This window comes from Streptopelia decaocto (assembly GCF_964273445.1).
Source record: "Streptopelia decaocto genome assembly, chromosome: 3".
Taxonomy (NCBI): Eukaryota; Metazoa; Chordata; class Aves; order Columbiformes; family Columbidae; genus Streptopelia; species Streptopelia decaocto.
This window is the reverse complement of record NC_138656.1, coordinates 20,225,466-20,250,153: the sequence shown is the minus strand read 5'-3', so window position 1 is coordinate 20,250,153 and position 24,688 is coordinate 20,225,466. Positions and strand designations below refer to the sequence as shown.

At 42.6% G+C, this 24,688-nt stretch overlaps 1 protein-coding gene across 2 annotated transcripts in view; it reads right to left on the bottom strand.

The window, feature by feature from the left end:
- AIDA (axin interactor, dorsalization associated) overlaps nucleotides 1-24,688 on the bottom strand; it is a 31,214-nt gene that overhangs the window by 6,024 nt on the left and 502 nt on the right. The window contains exons 2-8 of one of the 2 annotated variants that reach the window (XM_082049048.1): nucleotides 21,135-21,204; nucleotides 14,216-14,269; nucleotides 12,066-12,120; nucleotides 6,426-6,489; nucleotides 5,878-5,984; nucleotides 4,171-4,182; nucleotides 1,105-1,227 (exon numbers count right to left, since the gene is read on the bottom strand). In XM_082049048.1, coding sequence (XP_081905174.1) covers nucleotides 1,105-1,227; nucleotides 4,171-4,182; nucleotides 5,878-5,984; nucleotides 6,426-6,489; nucleotides 12,066-12,120; nucleotides 14,216-14,269; nucleotides 21,135-21,204 — 485 coding nt within the window. The remainder of the gene's footprint in view (nucleotides 1-1,104; nucleotides 1,228-4,170; nucleotides 4,183-5,877; nucleotides 5,985-6,425; nucleotides 6,490-12,065; nucleotides 12,121-14,215; nucleotides 14,270-21,134; nucleotides 21,205-24,688) is intronic. The other variant, XM_082049049.1, reaches the window with a different exon arrangement.

The window sequence follows — 24,688 nt, the reverse complement described above, 5'->3', positions numbered from 1 at the left end:
AGGAAGAAGGACTAGATAAAGGTTTCTATCTATATATTTTGGCAGGTAACAGTTGAGACCATCACTTGGATTCAGGTGACATTCAATACTGTGACCCTTAACTTCTGCCAAAGAACTTGTCTGGTGGAGGAAGAACCTGATCACACATCTAACAAGTGTTTTATCCCTCCGTTGGGTATCCAATAGCCCTTCTAAAGAGGACACACATAAGGTCGCATTCGCAACTGAAAATAACTGGAGGTTGATGGCTCAGCTGCAAATTTTTATATAAAAAAACAACAGAAAAAGATTATATGCCTCAAAAGATTGTAAAGATTCGCAGAAGTCAAGCGGGGCAGGTTAAGGGGAAGCAATTTTGACTGCAGGGGCTTCCTGCTACAAAATGCAAAATGGGGAAGAGGCAGATACTTCCAGTAGACTGTGAACACTCAAAATCCCAGTCTCAAGCAAGAGCCATCAACCATGTTGTCATCTGAAACAGTGAGAAATCCTCATGCTGCCTGTCCTGGACTGACAGGGGAAGAGGTTCTTCCAGATTCATGGAACCTCTCAGAGTGGTAAGGGAGTTTAGCCCACCAGGCTTTGGCTGTTATATTTCACTGCCAAGGCTAAAACATTTTATGTTTTATTTCATCCACATGCCTTGCTTCCCAGCTTCATACCCATCTCTCTAAACCTTAAGCTTCTTTGTTTTACTAAAAAATGAGTTTAATGACAGGGAAAGAATGGAGCCAGCAGGCTGTGGTTCACCATCTCCAGAAAGCCCAGAGACCAATCTGTGTTGGGGAGCACAGGCAGCCCAAACAGATCTGTACTCAGCTGAGGGAGCTGGAGTACAGAAATACAGTCTGCCCAGCCACTGATACTCAGCTCCCAGCACGGCAAAGGCAGCCCTGAGGGCACAGAAAAGCAGTGATTCACCTCCCAGGATCTCTCAAATACAGAATATGCCCACCCTTGATTCAAGTGGAAGCCTTAAGTCCACAACACAAAATGCAAGTACTAACACATATTTTTCCCAGCAGGTTGAAAAATCAATACAGCTTTCACAAAACCACACTCTCTCCCAACTAGAAGCAAGGAGCCAGGAAGAGAAATCATTACCCTTTACACTGACTGTGATGTAAGGATCAATGCACTGCCCAGCATCTTTCAGACCAATTTTCTCTATGTTGATGGTGAGTAATGTCATCCCGGGTTCAGATGGCAATCTGGGTAATAAAGTACCTGGAAAGAGTGAAGATTGTTATTAACCCTTTGCGTCAGCTTACAGCAGATGCCTTGCTCATCCCATCATCTCTCGTGGAAGATGCTGTTCCCTGTACGTGGTCCAAAGCCCAAGGATTCATATCCCAGTTGTATGCAGCACTATGGGCAAGTCTGTGTGCACAGACACACGCCATCTTTTGACACATTTCAAAGCCCACACCAAAAAACCCCAGCACTGCCTCAAGTCCAATGAATTCATAAAAAAACAATGTCATAAGAACAGAGAAAAGCTTTGTTTAAAGTGTTCTTTCTTGCTTCCAAGCAGAATAACTCATGCATGGAACTGAATTGATATCATTTTTTAAGAATTAAATTTGGGAGGCTGGATTCAATCTGCAGTGGCAGGAAGTTCAGACACTTCATCAGGAGTCCCACCCCACTGAACATGACTTGGCTTCACGTTGAACATTTAGGCTGGGAAAATAAGGAGGAAAATGGCATTGTTGCAAATCCCACTGGACATCAGGGAACCAGAAGAGAGATTCTTAATTATCTAAGTTCTACTGGCCTCTACTTAAAAGAAGGAGATCAAAAAATGAAAGTGTTTGCATCCCCCAAGTTCCCTTCTGCCTTAAGGAAGAAGTTCTCAGTGCTGTGTCAAGAACATTTAGCATCAAAACTTTGTGTTCAGTGTAGGTGAATCCTCCCAGTGCTGAGGAAGACAGTGCAGCTGGCAAGAAATCCAAACTGTTCAAAATCACCAAGAGCCATGAGACTCTGTCATCAACAATGGAGTAGGTTTCTTCATGCTGATTTTCGCAAACACTGGCAGGCTTTGGACCTGTCTCCAATATTAGATGAATAAGCACAAAGACAGAAAATGCTTAGACTCATGAGCAAGTTTGATTTAAAGTTATGGTTTCCTAATTAAAAGAAAACGTTATCCCAAGGCTTGAGATCTAAACAACATAATAGTTTCCTTTGGCAAGTCCAATATGGGTTTTCCTTGATACTTTTTTTTCCTCTTGATCTGCTTGCGGAGCAGAAGAGACAAGGAGTTTTATTAGAAAGACTTGCTTTGCAAGATGGAATCACGTATTCTGCTCTTAGAACTAGATAGCCAAGGCTCCAGCAAGATTTCATGAGCTTTCCCACACTCAGCCACTCTTTCAGGACCATCAGCAAGGCCTGAATTCACATCTGTGATGTGGTGTGTTTCTGCATTCCCCGTCTTGGCTGCCAGCAGACTCATGACCTCCAAAGTACTGTGTCCGCAGGCACTTCACAACATATCACAGCAGAATTCAACCCACTGTCTGTTCTGAAGTAATGGGACAGGCTTGTGACCACAGTATGAGCAATGTCAAAAAGCAAGCTTACTAGAGAGCACCCATTTCTGCAAAGCAGCATACACACTCTAGTCAATCTTGTTGTCTCTTGAACAGATGTTCAAAGACAGGGTTCTTATTTCAATCTAAATGAAGGTAGAAGCAAGCCCATCCTCTCTTTGGCACAAAACTTTGGTCTGCCCTCTTTCATTTGTCTCCTAACAGCAGCATGCCCTCAAGAACCACGAGCAAGCCCAACTTTCAGTTTTCCTGTCTATCACTCAAAGGGACTAAGCGATGGCCACAGCCACTCCAGCAGGTCATTTGCTGGAGCCTCTGTACAGGAGCCACCAGCTAATGTGCCATCAGCTAATTAGCCATTAGGCAACAGTAACCGCTCCACGGTCTGACCTGACTAGGGCTGGGCATCGCGCTGCCAGTCTGCTACCACGGCTTGGGCCCGCTGGCCTCCAGCAGCCTCTTGTTGAGGCTTTTCAGGAGAAAAATCACCCGCTGTTTCAGACACAGGGCATCACTGGCAGAGGGAGAAGGGAGCATCTACAAGCGAAATAAGTGTCCTCCTACAAGTGCATTGCTGGGCTCACCAGTTTAAGACTGACAAGGAATTACTGGAGGGAGTCCAGCGGTGGGCTATGAAGATGAGGGGCCTAAAGCATCTTTCTTAGGAGCAGAGACTGAGAGAGCTGGGTCTGTTCAACCTGGAGAAGAGAAGGCTGAGAGGGGATCTTATCAATGTTTATAAATATCTCAAGGGAGGTGTCAAGAGGATGGGACCAGACTCTTTCCAGTGGTGTCCAACGATAGGATGAGGGGCAACGGGCACAGACTGAAGCACAGGAGGCTCCATCTGAATATGAGGAGAAACTTCTTTCCTTTGAGGGTGCCAGAGCCCTGGAATAGGCTGCCCGGAGCGGCTGTGGAGTCTCCTTCTCTGGAGACATTCAAACCAGCCTGGACACATTCCTGTGCGATCTGCTCTGGGTGAACCTGCTCTAGCAGGTGGGTTGGACTGGATGATCTCCAGAGGTCTCTTCCAACCTCAGCCAGTCTGTGAGTCTGTGATTCTATACAAAAGTGAACCAACCCAAGAGCTCACTGCCACCAAGACACAGGTGTTCAGTCTCTCCGTTCTCAAACCCCAATTCAGAGAAGGGGGAAAAAAATGAGAATCCGTTGCCAGCACAGCACGAGAATAAAGAATCATGTAACCAGGAGAAAGGCAGGGAACCTTTGCCGTGAGAGGCAGCAAGCCATCCACCTGTTCAGCTCCATACAACACAGAAGTCTAACTACAGAAGTACTAGTCATGTAAGATTTCCCATCAAATGTGTGTTCCATGACAGAAAAGCTAGCAACCTTTGGCTACACTGCAAGTCAGAATGCTTTTATTAGCACAGCAGGACTTCTAGGGAGCTATGTAAGGTGTGTCAGAAATAAAACCTTCCCTTTTTCTGGTGATGAAGGCAAGAGAAGGTCAAAGCACAGATGCTTAGTACTATGATTCTTACCAAAGATTGTATTTTGAGGGTTGAAACTAAGAGCTGAATGAAGATAACAACTACACAAACATGATCAAAGAAATAAGTGTATATACTAAAAGGTTATATCATACCTTCATTGGCTCCTGGGTTAGATGAATGGTGCAATGTGATAACGATGAAGCCATGCATGTAGAAGACAAGACCATGGTCAGTCAGACAATACATTTATGCACTATGGATTAAAGGCATACAGCAGCAAAGAGTGCAACACCGTTCTGTCAATTCAATACGGAGAGGCCACTTTTCTTCTTCTCACCTCAGAAGGCTGCAAACTGCTTTTGTTTAAGTCTCATCACCCAGAGAAAGCGCAACAGACCAACCTTCAGTCAGGTAAGAAGCACCACACTAATTTACATTCAATGGGGAAACAGGATCTGCGTTTAAGTAGTACAAAACCACCTTAGGGGTTTGGATTATTGCAGCTACAGGGAAGTTTACCTTAATGCAAAAAAAAATAATAAAATTCAAACATGCAGTTTATCAAGTAGATGACAAAGTAAAAATATCAGTAAGTTCAGGAGTTGCTTTCACTTCCTCTTAAAAGCATGGTCTTACTGAGGAACAATTCTATAAGAAAGTATATGCCCCAAACCTCTCCTCTTTCCAATTTGGCCACCCCACTTCTTTGAAAATGATTTAAATGTAAACTCAATCTGCCTTTCATTAACTTAGATTCTTTCTTAAGCTTCTATGTCCAGTACATGCGTACAACGCTAACCATTGGCACTGTGGCAATGGTCACAGTCTTACTGATTCACCACCATACCAAGATCTACTCTGATGTACTTTGGACAGACAGAATACACCATCATAAATGGATTTATCATGGTGAATAACAAAGACTGAGATTACAAGTGTCAGCAATAAAATATCACAATATATTATAGTGTATTTGTGAGCTTAGCATAAACAGCTGGAGACTCTGCATACCTACATCAGGATAGCCTGCAGGGATCATATTCAGTACTGTGTATTGGCTCAAATCTAAGGACAGAGATGTGTTTTCTCTAGACACAAATAATGCAACACCCTGGCTCTTTCGACCTTAATTCCAGTACTAGCTGCCCTACTTCTTATCTCCTTCCTGAAATATGATGCTTGCCAACCTGCTCTGAAATTAGAAACTTGTTTCTTCTGCAGAGAAACTACACCAGGAACCAAAAGAACCTCTGTTGGAACATCCTATTCCTTTACCCAGTAAATTGTCAAAGCTGAAGTTACGGGAAGAGCTCCTCCTGAATCTGTAGGTATATCCAGTTCTACAAGTGCTTTCACATGGATGAGGACTTGAGCTATCAGAACCAAAGCTACCCATGCTCTGTATCCTCTCAAAGCTCAGGTTTAGTCTAGGTCATTGTCTCACCAGCTGATGCAGCACAAAAATAATCAGCAAAAACCTATCACATCTCTAGCAGGATGTGATGCTCCTTTCAGGAAAAACATGGAGACAATCCACATTTGAATGCACTTGAAACACTTCACATAGCAAAGTTAACAAAGTGCATGGAATGAAAATACTGTCTGAACAAGGCCTCATTATTTGAGGTAGATGGCACCACCCTCACAGGTTATCCATACAACTGTTTTGCAATAAGATATTGTTTGCTGAGAAAAAAAAATACTGGTCACGTTTGTGGTTCTCCAATATAGTATTAAAGTTTACATGAGCCTGTTGCTCCTCACTCAAACTTTTCAAATCACACGTGGAGAAAGGGGCTTCTCAGAGACAGAACTTACACATGCTACATAGGCTGGCATGACAACGCTACTGCCCCTACCTGGAACTCTAGCAGGAAAAGAGTCTGGAGACCCTGCTCCAGCTCCTCCTTCCTCATCATCCTCCTCAAACTCCAAGTGTTCCTCTTCTCCAGGTGCTAAAATCTTCCTGTAAAACATAAGAAAGAAGAATGAGACCAAAGATTCATCATCTGGCTTTCAACCCACAAGTCAGTATCTGAGTACAGAGCGGAGCAACAATGCCTTAATGTCATTTTGTGCTTCTGATTAGCTACTGACTGTACCTACAGACCCCAAGAGAGGTTGCAGGAGCTCAGCCCACATCAAAAGCACAGAGTCTAAAACCAAGAGACAATACAGAGACATGTAGGGGCCTACAAACTAATGATTTTACCAAAAGCATGGGCTTGGGTTTTTAGTAGTACCTAGAAGATCAGAATTCAAAAGCTTTTTTTTAACCAGTTTACCCAAAGCAATGCAGCAAGTAGGCAGCTCCAGAAATTCTAGTGTCTCAGATATACACCAGGTCCCAGGCTGTGCTCCTTTTTGGATACACACCTGTACATAAAGTGACCCATTTCTCTCTTACCTGAGTGGGACAGGCTGAACATCAAAGGGAAACTCCTTGTTGTAAGTGAGGATATTCTTTAAGACTGCAGACAGGAAGGAAAAAAAAAAAGAATCCATATCCATAAACAAGCATTAAGTCCACTACTTTGCACAGCTATGTCCATTCTCACATCATCTTCACACACACAAATAATAACATTAAAAATATATCAGATCACGGCAAAAAAATTCTCTCATATTTTAAACACCAGTATGCTCCTGATCAGACCTGTATCACTGTAACATTCAGACAGGCTAACTGCAATTCTGGTACCCTAATCACCACATTTACACAGGCAGGAAAGACAAACATGGCAATAACCAAAAGCATCACCAGAAAAAGCTACAGGCCCTGGGCTAAAGGTAACAATCTTTGGTGGTTATTGAAAGGAGAGTGCTGCTGTTATTGACGACAGCTCCCAACAGATTGAAGTAACACATCGCCCAGTTGAGATTTCCTACTTCTTCATTGATGCGTTGTGGGGATTTTTGGTGGTGGGTTTTGTTTTAGTTTGGTTTTTTCCTTCCTTCTTTTTCCCTGCCCTCTACCATCTGGGCAAACTGGCAAAATTCAGAAGTGATACAGCACAACTTCTGAGCATGGAGTCCTGCAGACACCAACTAAACTCTCCAGCCTTCAGTGGAGAATGGCTTTGCCATTTGTATTGGAAACTTAACTCAAGTTTTAGTAACTGCAACTTTAGCTGTTATTTCCAAAAGTATTTATGAGTAAAAGCAAAATTGCCAAAAGCATGTGAAAGAAATGAGCATTTCATGATGGCTAAAGGGCCTACAAATCTACAAGAGAAGGTCTGCAGGGAGAGGCCCTCTCCTACCAGACAATGAGTATCCCAGACTGGGCATGGGGAGAGGAGGTAGAAAAACTGAGTCCCCTCACCGAGCCTCACTTTGCAATAAGCCCTCTCAAAGCACATTTTAGAAATCTTCCCTTAGGGGAAGGTTTCTCCCTCCCTCCCCGAGGGAGAACAAAACTGTTTTAAAACAGCATTAAGATTACACATATACCCAGAGGTACTTAAATACCAGTTACATTCAAGGAAGCACTGCCAGGCCCCTCTGCACACCACAACCCAGCCAGAGCAGGAGAGCTTCCTTGTCTGTCTTCATGGTCACATCATCCAGCATGGGCTCCATCATTAACTTACCAGACACCATCTGAATGCTATAAAGAATCCCTCAGGTAAACTATAAGGAATCTGAAGAGTCTTTCCAGTCTTTGCTCATTCTGATTTATTTTTTTTTTTACTCCTCTGATTTCTGTACCACCACCCGAGAGGTTCAGTACTGCCTGATTCCAGCTGGACACAATACATAAGTACATAGAAAGCTTTAAGTTGCCCCCAGTCAGGGATGTGACAGACAAAACCAATGCCAAGTCTCAGTCTCTCTCTCTCTCCGAAGACTTCTGCTCCAAAGGATCAATAATGCAGCTCTCAGCATGGTGATGAAGGATCACAGCCACTTCCCACCGGAAAAGCAGCTGATTAATAGCAGACAGTAACCTCCCAGCACAGCTGAGGTTCAGGAAAAGAAGGGGATTTTTATCACTCTCAGAATTCCCCAGCTTTTCGGGAGCTACGTCATACCAGAGACAGAAAGTGAAACTGTCCCAGGAAGAGAAAGTTCCATAAAGCGAGATCTCTTACGTTATACAGGCACATTATACAGAAGCAACAGAAATTACAGTAACTCTTCTCCCACCTTCCAAATGTTGGTAACTACTAGATTCCTCTCTCTTGCCCATTATGAGTGTCAGGAGGATGGAGCCAGGCTCTTCTCGGTGACAACCAATGATAGGACAAGGGGCAACAGATACAAACTGGAACACAGGAGGTTCCACTTAAATATAAGAAGAAACTTCTTCTCAGTGAGGGTGCCAGAGCACTGGAACAGGCTGCCCAGGGAGGTTGGGGAGTCTCCTTCTCTGGAGACATTTAAACCCACCTGGACACCTTCCTGTGTAACCTCATCTGGGTGTTCCTGCTCTGGTGGGGGGATTGGACTGGATGATCTTTTGAGGTCCCTATCAATCCCTGACACTCTGTGATGCTGTGTGATTACCAGTTTCTCTCACTACATCCCCTGAAAACAAACAAGCAAACAAAAACCCTTCTAGTAATTCATTTCAGTCATCACTAGAGGGCACAAAGTACTCCACGGATATGAGCACAGGAAAAAGGCAAGCAGTTTTCCAGCACCTAAAATCTTGCTGCTTGCCAATCCTGCCCCAGAGCTGCAGCTGCACATACGGGCCTTGATACCAGCCCTGCCCTGGGCAGCACCTGCGATCAGCATCCTGGGGGTGCTGGTCACAAAGGTGATGCTGAACGTTTAGCTCAGGAACACTTCTGGAAACACCACCCAGAAGCTGTGGCCTTTTGCCACAGAAAGCTGTGGATCAAGTTTTTAAAATGCCTTCAGCTTTGTCTTGTCACTAACAGTAAACCATTTTGCAAAGTTGCCACAGGGCGATTTACTGAAGTGCTCCTTTAAATATCATCAGGATAAGAAGTGGACCTACAGCACTCAGCCTGGTGAAACACTTATCCAGTCACTAAGAAAAAGCAATAAAACAGAAACGCAACACTCATCCCTCGAGGAAAACGAAAATCCTCTTTACGTTTATCACAAGTGCGAGTTTCAGTTGATTTAAATAAAAATAACCATATCACAGAAAAAAGCATCAGGTTACAAGGAACAGGAATCTCCCTTGTAATACTGAGTAAGACACCTTTAAGAGGTTGGTTTGGGCTTTTTTGGTTTTGTTTTTAGAAAACACACATCGCCTCTGGGAGAAAGAGCAGCTCCCCTCTGAGATGCTGCTGCTGAGAACACGATTCACAGAAAGTTCTCCTCCTGTGTAACTGATAGGCAGATTCCAGCATCATGGGCTGCATTTATGCTGGTTTTCCAACAGAAATCTTTTAAAAATACTGTTCTGCAGGCTCACGTGCAGAAGCTGCCTTCTCAATTGTGATGCTGGACAAAGTCACATTGATTTTATCAGCAGCTGGCTCTCTCTTGAAAGATTTCAAAGGAAATTATCATCATGAGCAGTAAGACCAGTAGGCACTCACTTGGTAAAGGCCACTGTCCAGTTCAATGTTTAGCAACAGCCTATGATACCTGTACTTTAATAGACAACACAAAACAATTCAGATATCAGGCTCCCCAGTACAACCCAGTATCTACTTATTTTATAATACATATAAATTGAGTTTGAAACTAGTTGCTTAGTGGCTACAATTATCACACATGAACACAGGCACAGGGGATGGCCCAGCCTATCCATTTGTAATGTGCATTGTAACACCGGTGTAAGCCTTCACCAGAAGAGGATTTGTGAGATCCAGTGTGTTAGCAATGATTTCACACAGTGTAGTTGTCTCAGAAGAACTATTTGTATGTATGAACCCTCCTGTAGCATTTTTCTAGCACAAAAGATTCAGTGACAAATCCTATAAACAAACCAAACCAGCCAACTGCTTTGCTTTCCAAGCAGTGTGAAATGCAAGCTTAAGTAGGAAAAGTTAAAACTTGACAACACAAGAGGAAAAAAACCAACAGGCTAAATCTAAGGACCTCGGTTGTTATAACAACACCAAAACCAAATTTCTCAGCCATTTTGACAGCTTCGGGCACAAAAGTAATTAAAACAAGCCAAACTGTGTGAATAGCTGTCTTCCTTCCACCCTAACAGAATGGCTTGCCCTAACAAAGGAATCACTTACTTGCATTGCCAGCCAGCCCAGATTTTTTTTAGCTTTTTCTGTTGGAACACAAGAGAAAATTGACAACACAAATTGAAACACTTCATGGTGTATTTTACGAAATGGCTGGTGTTGGCCTGATTAAGATTTACTCTATTCAAGATATACTTAAAAACCACAAAAAAGGCACAATTCAGAGAGAAGGAAGCCAGAACAATCCAAGTCAGAAGGCAGCATTAAGAACATCAATGTTCAATTGTTGTCAGAGAAGGATCTGTTCTCCTCCAAGAAAAATAACTCAGTGTCTTCAAAAACTGATGGCCACACACTCTTCCTCAGTTCTAATATAGTTGCTTGTTGTATGAGGCGTGGGCTGAATGCACTTCACAGTGTTAAACATTTTTTTTGACAGCAAAAAATCAATTATCTGACAGACGGCAAGATAAGCAAACAGGACTGTTGTACTGTAGTTGAAATATTGGCTTTTAAGAAAAGGAGGCATTTCAAAGGAAGCTTTACATCTGTTGGCAGAACGTAAATTTTGACTAAAGTCTTCAATAATCACTTGTTTTGATTTGTAGAACAGTTTGATCAATTAAAACATGATTCCTCATCGGTCATTCTGTCACTCTAAAGGCATTTGCACAATGGAGTCTAAAATCCAATCGTTAAATGATTACAACATTTTAAATACTTTGTAAACAAAGACCAGGAGTGTCTACACAAAATAATCCCAAATCAGAGGATGCAGAGGCCAGATACGCAATATGTAGATTGAGAAAGACCTAATATTTCAGACACATAGTTAAACTCTTTCCTGAGTCATGGTCTTCACAGACCTAGCAGTCTTGTAACATACCTTCACTTGCCAGTTTCAGGGAGCAGTTTAAAAGCATTTGGACTCTATGTTTTTGGTAGAGACATTAGGAACCTCAATTCAACACCCTGCTTCTTGACAAGCTGCCCTGTAGGATCCTGTGCCGGTTACTTAGAGAATGGGAGTGCAGAGCAGCTCAGCTTATTCAGTAAGTGTAAACATTTGCCTGCCCATGATGTTTAACCCAAACATTCCCCTTAATTATACAACTGTGACAGGAAAAAAAGAAAACCAGCTTTTGCCAGCACAAAAGCAGCTCTTCCACATCTCCTGTTCCCCAAGAACAGCAGAAATGTTAGCACTCAGGATAACATTGCTTAGATGTAGAAGATCTGATCATAAGGATGCTTTGAGAATAAAGCAGCCAGTGTCATGGGAAGGAAAATGTAGTAGATGAATAGATAATTGCCTACACGAAAAAGTTATTTCTGGACTGATGTACCAAGAACTGACCAAGGATCAGTTGGGGAAAAAACAACATTAGAGAAAACCCTTCAAACACTGACTCACATCCTCGCTTTGACTTTTAACTTCGTTAGTCTGGAAGCATTACAGTGGAAGGTGACAGGTGATTGGCTACCATGAGCACAAGTTATATATTCTCAGAAACAAAAATAAACTTCGTGCTGCAAGGAGGAAGACCACAAAGCATCGAAACTCTGTTCAAACAAGAAATGTGCAGGTAAATTTCCCAGCTGATTATATACGGTACTACTGATAGATTTAATCACTATTTTGCACAAAGATTAGCAGCACTCAAAGAACAACTTATCTGAGAATAAAGACAAATGCATTACCTGAAACATTAGGACTAATATACTTTGACGTTACCCACATTACATTCCTTAATACACATAAAGTTTTCTCTATATGGTAACAGATATTTGGAAGAGCCACCTAAAACCAGCATTACTGTCAAACCACATTGTCGTCAGTCAGTATTCATGCTGCTGTCAGAATTTCCACTGTAATGATAAATGTCACACACTTAAAATACAAGGACAATACTTACTTGGTTCCAACTTCTTCAGATCCTCAAGCTTAAATTCATCCTGCGATTGGGTGGACTAGGACATTACAAAGAAAGAGTTAGAATTTGGTATGTACCTTCCCCTCAGACAAAGCTACCATATCTTAGAGTAAGCATGCAAGGTGCTTCCTTTGTTCAAATATACCACGTTACTTCAAAGCTATGTCTTAAAAAAAACCCCAAATCTCCCCAACAGAGGCTAGGTTCACAGATGAGGCAGAAAATGCACTACTTCTAACTTATTGAGAACAAACTTATCCCATGATCCAACCTCTAATGCAAGATAAATATTTTTAAAGCAACTCGTTTATCTTTCATACTTACTACACACATGAACATTAAGACAGAGAGACTTGTTTTAATTCTTCCCCAAACAAGTTGTTCTGAAGCAAGATTAGATGTAGGGCTGCACTGCAAAGTGATGCTCCAACAGGAGCATTCACAGTCCAAGACACACATCCAGCATTGTAACAATGGCAGAAATTCCAGTATACAGGATAAACTCGACTGAACATTCAGCTAAGAGCTCACTGGAGATGGAAGAGGGATTCCTGTCTCTCCTTTCTCCAACTCTGATGATGCGGTTTCCTCATCCCGCTGAGGCACACCTCTGCTTCTCAGTAAGCCTATTAGACTCACTAACTCAACAGAAAAGTTCTAATTTTTTTTATTCTGAGGTGGTGCAGCAACAGCTTGCAAGTTGAACTAGTCTATTCTGAAATAACAAGTGGCAGACCTGGCACAAGACAAGTGGCACAAATAAGACAATTGACACTGGATGTCCTCTTTAGGCAGAGGATCAGGTCTTACCTACTGTGTCATCGCACCCTTGGCGTCTCTTAAGATTACTCATTGTTTTCAACATTTCTTTAAGGCCTAACTTATTTTTTTCCTCTTTGATTTTGCCCAAGCATCAGCGGGGATTTTCTGCAAGACTACAGAAGGACAATAAAGCAGCTATGCCCATACTGTTAGAATAGCGGGAAAAGACGACCACACTAACTGCTAAGAAACAAAAGTGTAGCAAGTAGAAGACTGCTGAGGAACCAACAGCATGGAAAGCCATTCTTGCAAGACATCATCTCCTTAGTTTGGCAGGTTATGACATTGCTCCATCTTCTGCTGTTGCTCTGAGACGTGACCTGACTCACGAAGCTGTCCCACTGTGGGACACACCTGCCCTCATCACAAAGTCACAGGGACTCAGAACAAGTACAACACTGTTCAAACACCCCACATTAGATAAAAATAGAAATACAGGTGGAGCTAAGCAAATAATTCTTTGAATGCTGCACAGCCCCCAGACTGCTCAGCCCCCACCTCAAGAGTCCAGCTCCAGCACGCTGCCTAAATTGTCACAGTATCCTGGCCTCTCAGACAGTCACAAGGCAGCACAATGGAGCTGCTGCACCTTTTACAGCAACACAAGGTACTCAGGAGCGCTGCTGTGAGTAACCTGATGCAAAATGTACCTGTCACCACTCTTTGTTGGTCAAGAGGTAATCCAGTAACCCAAACTTTGCTTCAGTTAATTCATCACTGCCCCCACCCACACTGTTTTGGAAATTTCTCTCACTTGCCTTTTGTTTTGGGGATAAGATTGTGCTGAGAGAAAATAAATTCACTTCCATGGCATTTACCTTCAGTCAAGAAATAAAGCCCAAAGAGTAGCTTCTAAATAATTATTTTCACACACTTGACTTCAGCACTGCCAGTTTTCATAACTGCCTCCAAGTCATTTTAATTCTACGCAGATATTCTCCCTTGTGCTCTATTATGATTTGTGAAGCAGCTGAATTAGTGCAAGGATCACTCCAGGGATCTTTTTACCTTTGCACACAGGTTAGGGAGACAAACTAATCAGTTCTAAAGAAAGAACTGAAGACACAAAACCTGCAGTTAAATTCCTGTACAGACCCTAATACACGCTCATATAAGCACTCAAGGGTTTTTAAGGCAGCCACCTGGGGCATCATGTTGACAGCCTGGAAAGCCCAAGTGTTCAACAGTTTGTTTACGCTGTTTTCAGAAGTTTTGGCTATATCTGAAGACACTAAACTATTATAGCTTTAAAAGGCTCTACAGTTACCTCTCACTGAAGTATGAAGCTACACAGAAAAAAAGAGCTTTACCTGTAAAGCTGCACTTCTCAGTTCCAAGCATGTTGCAATTTTAGCTATGGTTTTCTGAAAGGAAAAAAAAAAGTTACTTAATACTGCAATTATGTTCTTCCATATTCACTTTTTAAAAATATAAACACAAACCATTTATTTTTCTCACAAATATTTCAGATCCATTATTCAGTACCAGATAATTCAGCATCAGAAGCTTTTTTTACACATAAACAAGATTTTCTGAAAGTGCAATAGATGAAACAGATATTTGCACTTAACTCCCCTCCCACAGCTCATCACCACAGATGGGGGTTATTCACTCAGCAGAAACTGTAATAATGCCTACCTCATCATAAATTGTTTAAACTCAACTGTTCTGAAGTGATAGGGGAGAGAAAGAAAAAAACTCCAAACCAAGCAGTATATTACCTTCTGAAAAACAGAATGGTTTGTTCTAACTTGACCTTTTGGGAGTTGTGTCTACAGTTCCTCTATCGGGTTTAAAATCTCAGCAGACCAAGTCAGCCCCCCTCAGAAGTTACAGATGCCCAGTATCTCAGAACTGAAAAACCAGCCCAGTTTTGTGGGTTTTGATGGGAGAGGAAGTATAAAGGCGGATTATTTTTCTTTTTATTTTTGTAATTCTAAGACCTTTAAACTCTGAGTGAAGCATGAAACAGATTATTTGATTCAAACTTGTCAGCTAAAATATCCCAGAGCAAAACTGTGAAGTAATTTCTCATTTTTATTTAAAAATGTAAAAGAGAGGGATGGGATTCAAAATAGCCCATTGCTAGCAGCCTTACTTTGAAGACAATGCTACTTAAGCTTTTATGTCTCACAAAGTAAGAAGCTCAAGCAACATTCCCATTTGTTTCTATTACTACCAGCTGAAAAAATTGACTTCTGTAATTGACACCAAGTGGACACACCTACACAGTATATTTTACCTTGCTTGAACATCACAAGTTTATTCATTAACTAGAAGGTTTTACTGAAGAACAATTAAGACTGTTGGCAGAGATAAAAGCCAAATATAATCCAAAATGCTCTGTGGAACATTTACAGTGCAAGAAAAATAGCAACAATAAAGCTATAAAGAAAAGCAGTTTATTTTCAAAGTAAATTTCCCCCCAGAAACAAGATAAAAGTTGAAATACACACCTGTAACTCATTCTCTGCTTTAAAAGCAGCCAGTATAAAAACAGCTCCCCCCAGGCTGGATGTAAAGGAGAAGAAAAGATTTCCTAGAGCATGACTTGAGCATGAAAGAACTTCAACAGTCTGGGCACCTGGCAAGTTATGCAGTATCAGTCAAAAGCCAAAATGGCCTTTTAAAGGAGGGTTATGTTTTAGAACTCCGAGAGGTTTGTAGCAGCAGATAAAAATGGATGTGCGTTCACAGCTACCTTGCCCTGACTCTCCTGCAAAGGGCTGTGAGAACTCCTCCTCAGTCAGCTCCCGGGCCACCACTCATTTCAACAGGCTGGGCTGAAAGCTACACAGCTCCAGCTTCGGTTCACCTTAAACCACACTGAAGGCTGAAAGAGGTGGGGAGCTAAATCACAAGTGGATCAGGCATCAAGACCTCATGGGCAGAGCCAAGAGCTGGGATCTGTAAAAGCCTCAGATACCTGATTTTCATCTGCCACCACAGGGCTCATCAAAGCTTTTAAAGCCATTTCTCCCCACCTGGTATCTTCTCCCATCTTAAACACTCTCTTACATGGCACTAGCCCAGATTCTACATCCTTGTGGTTTATATTACTGTCCATTTTATGGAGGTCTTATAAAAAATTCAATTATTTTTGAGCACCTACCACAAAAGTAGCGAGTTATGCATATCAGTACAGGACACACATTGTTTTCTTCTCTGCCTAGGATGCAGAATGTGTGATGTGCTCTTTGGGGATTTTAATATAGAGCAACATGACCATATGCTTGCACATAACAGGTCAAGGTAAAAATATTACAACTGCATTTATGTGGAGGTTCATTTTGTAGCCTAGGTTCAGTCAGCCAACTTCTACCTCCCCAAAATAAATTCTGGTACATAAGAGATCCGTAGGTGGACCTCCAACAGAGCTTGGGAAAACATAGATTTTTGAAAAAGGAGTATGTACGGTCCTGGCTTCATGTTGACACTTCCAGACCCACACTCCAGACATGGGTGTTGTGGATATACGTGTTCCTTCAGGCTGGACAGGAGGACACCAGGTAGACCTATAGAAGCAGATTGTCAGTCCCTAGGGTGAGAATGCACTACATCCATCTATTCAACTGCAGCGTAACAAAAGGAATTTTTTTTTCTGTTTCAGAACATCTGGAAAGATACATTTGCAAAGGTAAAATATTAAAGAGGAAGGTGTGAAGTAATGGGTAAAAGAAAGGAATCCAGAGGCTCACTAGGGAAGGGAGGGGAAGTCTCTGAGGTTTGACTACAGCTCCAACATTTGCACAAACCAGCTGTTCCGATGGTTTGGGTGTTGACTGCCAAGAGAAGAGCACGTCCATTCTGCATGAGATCAAAACCCCTCCAACTGCACCCCAGAAAGAGGCTATGAGTTTGCAGGGTGCCAGCACACAGCCCCCATGCCCCACCACAGAATCAGAACACGTAAACAGATTTTCATATGGCTCTTCCCCTCCTGGTCTAGCCTGTGGAACATTAAGTCCCCCCTGAAAATGGGGTCTCAAGAAGCACTGCTCAACCTCTGTCTCCTTTGTCAATTCACCAATAAGCTCAGCAACACCCCTGTTCCAAATCCTGCAGATTAGTAACTGTGTACTCTTAAAAGCGCCTGAACCGGGTGCCTCCTAACAGGGCAAACAGCAATACAAAATGTGTGTTCTCTGGCTCCCGGGGAATGAAGGGCAATAATGGCTCTAGAAACGGATTAATTGAAGAGAGTTTGGGAGTCTTAAAATAGTAAAGAATAGGTTTTATACGGAATCTATTGAAATATGGCAAGCTCCCAGCAGGCATTATTCATAACTATTTTTTTAAGGGACCACACCCAACCCAAAAGTTAAAAATGCAGCTAAACACTGCTATCATTTTCAGCTGCAACTATCCCATGCAAAGGCTCATTTTTGCAGCAGGGAAAACATTCTGCATCTCACTAGAAAAGCTGAAGCCACAATTAACTTTGCTAGTTTAAAATAGTTAAGACTCAGTTTTATGTAAGCTCATGATCAGAAAGGGAAAAAGGCAGTTGATCTCGTAGTCAAGGTTTCTTCAGTGCCGTTGTGTGAGTAATGACTGTGCTAACTGTAACGCAGTCAAAGATGTTTGCATAAATACAGAGCCAGAACAGAGTTTGGCTTTAAAGAGAGGTCTAGGCTGTTAGGAGACCAGTAGTTTAATGAATCATGCTAATACCGTTCAACATTGGTCCGATTTCAGCAAGTTAGCATTGCATAAAAAGGCACGATTTTCTAATACTGCCTAGCACAAAAAGCAGTCACACGAGAAGCAACAACTGCGGTTAGAAGAGGGCTTTAAAGGTCAAATTTATTGCATAGAGAACAGGGTGAGAGTAACTGTAGCTGGAGGCAAACTGGCAACCATGGCCAAACCTGACTGGAACAATTCATGCAGCAAAATACAGTGGTCGATCGTGAATGAAGATGGGGTTTTTAGAGAATGAAGGTAAAACAAAGAACAGCAGGATGTAGATGTTAAGTCTGAGGTAAATCTCTTAGTAACTGTATCTGTTAACATATCATACACGCAGCTTCTAGGCGATGAAATTGTTGCACAGCCTCCTTAAGGCTGTTGCAGGGTGACTACATTTAAACACTTTGATTTGTTGCTTACAGTATTTATCTGCAGAGAAATTCTTCAACAAAATTCATAATCATTAATGAAGATTCCAAAACTGCCAATTATCTAAGTCAAGACAGAGCCTTCCCTAAGGACTAAAACTCCAGAATTATGTCCAGCAGTAGATACAAGATGACAACATCCCCCCCGGAGAAGCTGAAAATCCAGGAATGAATGGCAAATTCTGGAGACTAGCCTGCTCTAGCAAGGGAAGTAGCACACAGTGTTTCAAAACAGCCTCTTCAGATCAATAGCAAAAAGGCAAGATATGAATATTTAAAAGTCTGGATTCTTACCACAAACAATACATTTATTATAAGATAAATGATAACCGGCTCACAGTACACCTAGGAAAGAAACTGGTGGTGTCTGTCAAGTGTTGTTAGATTAACAGATTGTATGATTACATTAGCAAGTAACACACCATAAATTATAGTGTATCCATATCTGCACTGTATCACCACCTGTGATGCACAAAATAAACCCAAACATGGTAAAAGTTTATACAGACACACAAGGCTGGGAGTTTGAACCTGGCCTTGTCCTTTCTCTGTAGCTGTAAAGCTAGTAGCTTTCCCTTGGTACAGAGGAATCACTGCTGAAATCCATCATCCCCACATAGTATGTCGAGTAAGAAACAACGACAGACTCATAGTAATTCTCAGCAGTATGTATGATCCTCTGGAGAACAGCGATCTGTAAATCTGCACAAAGACTGGAATGAGGGTAGATCAAGCAATTGGAAATTGTAATCAGTTTCATAGCCTTGCTTTCTCCAGTAATGAAACTCTGTGCACAGCCTTGGCCAGTAATATCAGATAAACAAACCCTGAAGTTTACACACTGTTCTACATTTGAAAAAAACAAAGAGATGGCTCTTATACGACATACAGAACTTCAGAAATACAAGGTATTAGAGAAAGAGACTTTCTGGAACCAGGAGGAAACAGCATGGTGGAGCATGCATTGCCAGGAACTTGGTTAAGCAAAAGTAGCTGCTTTGGTGTGTATATTTTTTGAAAGGTGGGGAGAGAGAAGATACACTTCTATTTAACCAAACTGCTTGAACACCCAGAAGTGTGCAAAACTCTACTCCCACGCACCACGTGGATGATACTGGTGATGACAGTAATTGGTCACGATCACTAGATTACACTGGCCGAGCTCCTACAGAAATAGGGAAGGCCAGAACAGCAAGAACCTTAACATTTGTAGGGACATGATTTAGTGCTAGATTCAGATTATAGTTGGATTCAATGATCTTAAGGGTCTCTTCCAACCAAAATGCTTATATGACTCTATCGTTAAACTAAAAGATGTTGCTGTACAGAGTTTTAAGTGCTTCTTTCAAAGCAATAGCAAGACTCTTTGGTGTGACTAGCATTCCTAATGGTAGAAGAGGGAAAGAGAATGTTCTCTCAACAAAATGTTGGGGAATTCAGCTGTGTATGTGACTAATGAAACAGGCACCACCATTTGATAACCAGGCTCAAAGTTTCAGTGCATCAGCCCTTTATTGATCTGCAAAATCTATTAAAAAAAAAAAAAAAAAAAGAAGGTAAGTGATATAATGCACAAAATAGGTTGATATTTATATCAGCTTTAGAAACAGATATCGCTCTGCAAGGATTCTGCCACTCCTTATTGTTCCTTTTCGGCAGACTGTCGCCTTAAGATCCGATCGCAGTTGTGCATTTAACATCTGAGGTCAGTTATCTCTGCTTCCTGAGCCCCTCAGGCCTTCCCTCGTGGCTGACCTCACTCACTGCCACAAGCTGGGCCAAGGTCCTCTCCACAAGATCCAGGGAACATCTGGAAACAGAGCCCCGTGTGGCTCTGGTTCCCATACTCACAGGAGATGATGCCTCCTCCAGAATCAGAGATTAACAGCTTCGCTTTCATAGACTAACCATACTTTCTGAAGTATCCAGAGATGGGAAACCCGCAGTAACGGTGGCTATAGCTAAGAATGACTCAGAGAGCCACCCGCAAGGGATAGAGAGCAGGAGCAATCAAAGAGTAACCAGCTGTCCAACACTAACAAGGCTCTCAGGCCTTCAATTCAGGAAAGCTGGACCAAATCCTTCTTCTCCAAGATTCTGACTCTGTTTAAGAGGATCATGAGCCTTACCTTCCTCTTTGCAGAAGGTAAACCGAACATGGAAGACCAGCTCTTTGCTTTTCTTATTGGTACATGTCAAGGAAACAGTTACAAACTTCTGTCAGACTCTATGTAAAAGTGTATTTCTTTGTAATGAGTTTCTCTAAACACATCAAGTTCATCTCCAGTTTCTGTAGCCAGGGCCTGTTTTCAGGACCAACATTTCCAAACACAGATCCTGTTATTCTAGCACCCTATTTCCACAGATGGGATTCTGGGCTAGCAAATGTCACTCTTCAGGCAACGCCATTGCTCGGATAAGTGATCTTATGGCTTGGAAATCTGGAAATACAGAGGCTCTCTAATTTAGTATTCCTAAAAAAAACATGCCTGTATACAAGATATGAAAATTTAGCAGGATCTCATATCTTAAAAGTTTTTATTTTGCTGAAAATACTTGAGTGTGTGAGATCTCAGCCAGCATTTTTCTCTTAAAACCTGTCACAGAATTGCATTAATACAATGCCGAGACAAGAAACAGCATTTTCAGCTGAGGGGAGGGAGGAAGGAGTCAAATAATTTCAATATTTTGAAAGATCATAAATAACATGCTAGGAGACTAGTACGGAGTATTCTGCCAGTCAGATGTTACATGTTAAGTTAACATCCTCCTCAGCCTCGATATCTGCAGTTCAAGACATTTTGTATTCAAATTTCACAACATAAATTGCATTAAAGTTGTATAAGCAAGTTATCAAAAGGTCACCCAGAAAAAGAAACACCCAGGTTATGAAGAACTCTCACTGGTATGCATGACATTCAATATTAGACAGCAGAGCATCTGTCACATCTAATGACAGCAACTGTTTTAGCCATTCTGGGCTCTATTTGTGGATATTGAGGGAGGAATAAAGGTCTCACAAGGCTCTGGTCTGTGAGATACAAAGAACCACAATACACATCAACATCTACGAGCCAAGGTCCTTTACTGAGCAAAGAGCAACACTCACCTTTTGATCTTCTGTGAATTCCGAGTTGTTGTGCTGAGACTGTGCCTCTTTTTGTAGATGTCTTGCTAATCTGGATGGAGGGGGAAGAAAACTGTAGAGTGGGAAGACAACACAGGAAAACATACACCCACCCTAGTCTCCAGAAAACCTGTCAGCCAAAAGGCCCACAGACTGGTGCTCCAAATAGTGGTTGTTTTTTGTTTGTGGTTTGTTGTTGTTGTTTTTTTTGGTTTTTTTTTTTTTGGTGGGGTTTTTTGTTTGATGCATTGTTTTTTTAAAAAAATATTTCTGTAACCATGGTGGGCCATACTTAAACACTGAAGATGGACAAAGCATGTAACTATATTAGGCAAGAAAGACTGCATATATAATGTATCAAGAAGAGAGCACAGGTAAGAAGGTCCTTCTAGCCAACAGCCCTTTTTATAAGCACTGACCTTTTTCCTCTCCCCATCTCCCTTATTTTATAATAACAAACCATAGCCCCTGTGAAGACCCACTGAGGCACAAGCCCCCAAGTGTTTCACGGGGAGAATTTGAGGCAGGTGGGACTGCCAGGAGGCTGATGCGGGTACCCCAGGCGATGGCCGCAGGGCGTTTGGCCCAGGCTGCCGGGGTGTATCAGCTCTCATTTGCGCCTGTCAGCATCGCAGGCGGAGCAGGAGACCTCACCCCTTGTCACCACGGAGACCGGAGTACCAAGGGGTTTGGAAAGCAACAGTAAGCAAACAGCTGGAGAAAGCGAAAGGAAGCGAGAGGGAAGCGATGGGAAGAGTTACGGTTTCCGTCCGGGGAGGAAGGAGAACATTAAACAAGCAAAACCTCTGGGCAATTGTTGCCAGTCCCTGTAAATAATTAAGAAAAAAAAAGCAGAGGGGGAGGGGGGACAGGGAATTGAGGGGAAACGAGGGACAGAAACAGCAGTCAGAGCATCGCAATACCCTTCCATCGGGAACCTCTGGTTTGAACTGTTCAGGGGATTCAGCTTCTCTCCACCCATGCAGTGGGCATTCACCTGGTTTTTGGCAGGGGTTAAAATACATACACCAAAACAGATTACTGTCAAATTCTGGGACAGAAACAAAAATCAGAAATCAATTGTTTCTTTGCTTTTCCTAAAAATAACCTCTGTTAAAAAGGCACTACTAACACCAGTGAAAACACAACCAAGCAGGACAAGGTAACTGCACAACCTGGTGGCATCATCTGCCTCCATAAAGGGAGGAGGATAGGGGTTGAGAAAACAGAAAAAGCACAAACACGCTTGAACCCAAATTAAACTCCTTTCATACTGCTTCACTGATACGGTACACACAATGTATAGAAAGGGCATTTAAAAGTAGCAATTTAAGAAAACTTATCACCATAGCAGCAATATGCCACCCACAACAGGCAGCATCACAGCATTAACATTTCTGCAAGCATCACTAGCACAACCCTCTTCCCATTTGTCACTAATACCAAAAAATCCCACCCTAATCCAAACAAACATGTCTGGCATCCCACTCGAAGCTTATTCAAAGTCTGATCAGACCAAGTTCCACAGATGGGGACATTCAACAGGGAAGACAAGGCCAACAGCTCAGAGGGCTCCAGCATGAGTAGGCACCTAAATGAACAAGGGCTCATCTTTGCACGGACCTTGTGGCACTCACAGGAGTAACAAAAAGATCTGAGCAAATGTAGGTCCCCTGGATGTGGGAGGCAAATCATTGTGTTTTACATCAGCAGCCATCAAACCCACAGAATGAATGAGCTTACGTTTGGGAAGATCTTTCTCAGTGTCAACAAGCTCCTCCCCAGCCTGCCCGTGTTGCCCAGCACAGACCATGCCAATGTTAGGAGTACCTGGCCAACCGCAGCAACACAGTTGTTCATCCCACCTCAGGCTGCCATTTGGAAAGGCAACAGCATAAAGCCACCCTGTTATGTCACTCCAGGGCTACAGGGATGTATCTTGCCCTGTGCTTCCTATTTGCAGCTTCTGCCCTATAGATTTAAATTAATTTACCTGCTATATCTACAAGAAACAGATACACACACTGAAAAGGTTCTGCTCCTCCCTGGGAAATATCTCCCTGTAATCCTTTGATCTTCTCTCCGCTTTCTTCTCCCTCTTGGAACAAGAGTTCATCCCCTGTCAACTACTCTATTCAGCAGAAACTCACTGATAAGGCTTGCAAGAGCAGCTTACAACACTACTACCCAAGAGGGGATTTCTTACAAAGATACTGCACTGCTCCAAAGTCAGAATAAAGCAAGGGCACGGAGATCGCCTCAGTTCTTGTCAGACACAAATGATGCTGGGAGGAAGGGAACAAAAGTTATACTTCGATTCTCAAAGTGGACTGACTGTGAACATTTAGTGACCTTGCTTCTCAATGAAGTGAGCTCAGAATGAGAAGCCCGAAGACTTTTCATTCTGAAGAAACGTCATTTAATGATACCAAGTGCTAAGACCACCGAGATGGTTTAAAGCATTAGGATCACTCCTCATAATTGTCCACATAAGGACAGCTATTAAAAACATCTTATTTTACTTTCCAAGTTGTTTTATTTTTTCCTTCTGAGATACAGATCTGGAAGAGAACTTCTTTTCATCCTTGTGCCAAGATTTGTAGTAAAGACCATCAGCAAACTCCAAGTAACTGAACTTGCATTACACTGCCTGGTGAGTCAATGAAATGATGAGATTATAGCATCTCATGACTATGGTTGTACCTGGCCAGCAGTCTAGTTAGTCTGAAGGAAAACCAAACTGGGTTAGCCAGTGTGGTTATAGCCCATTAACTTGAGTAGTCCTGAATAGCACTAGAGCAGGGCTGTCAAACTCAGTTTCCCCAGGGGCCACATCAGCCTCACAGTTGCCTTCAAAGGGCCAAACGTAATTTTAGGACTATATAAATGTAGGATGTGGCCCATGAGGAAAAGGAGTTTGACCCTAGAAGATCTCTTGGAGAGCATCTCTTGGTTGGCTTTCTCTTGGGGAACAAGTGTTTCTGGACTTCTTCCAGAAAATTCATCGTAAGAAACACACTGTGACACTCACATTACAAGGAAATCACTTCCATATTCATGGCAAGCAGAGCACTGGAGGAGAGCATTTGACCCAAGCTACCACGTGCATTTTTAAGAACTCCACCAACATCGCCCTACAGTGCCAATACTTGTTGATCCCAGGGGTTCACAGAAGGCGCAGTGCTGTCCAGTGCAAGCCGGTCTAACTGGGGCTGACCCCTGGCTGCACCATCAGGTTCCCCAGTCCCATCAGGGGTGTAACACACACGAGTGTGCGATGGACCTATTTTCACCCTGAAGGGTTGTTTGGGGTTTTTTAATTTAGGTAAGGCTGACGCTTTGCCAGCCCACCGGTCCCTCGTTCCCTACAAGCCCTGGTGCTCGGGGGACAGGGCGATGGGACGGGAGCACCCCGGGCCGCCGGGTCTCATCGCCATGGGGCTCCACCAGCCCACCGCCCCAGCCGGCTGCCCCACAGCCAAAGGCCGGCCCGGCTCCCGCCTCGCCTCCGCCGAGGGGGCAGCGCCCGGCCCTGC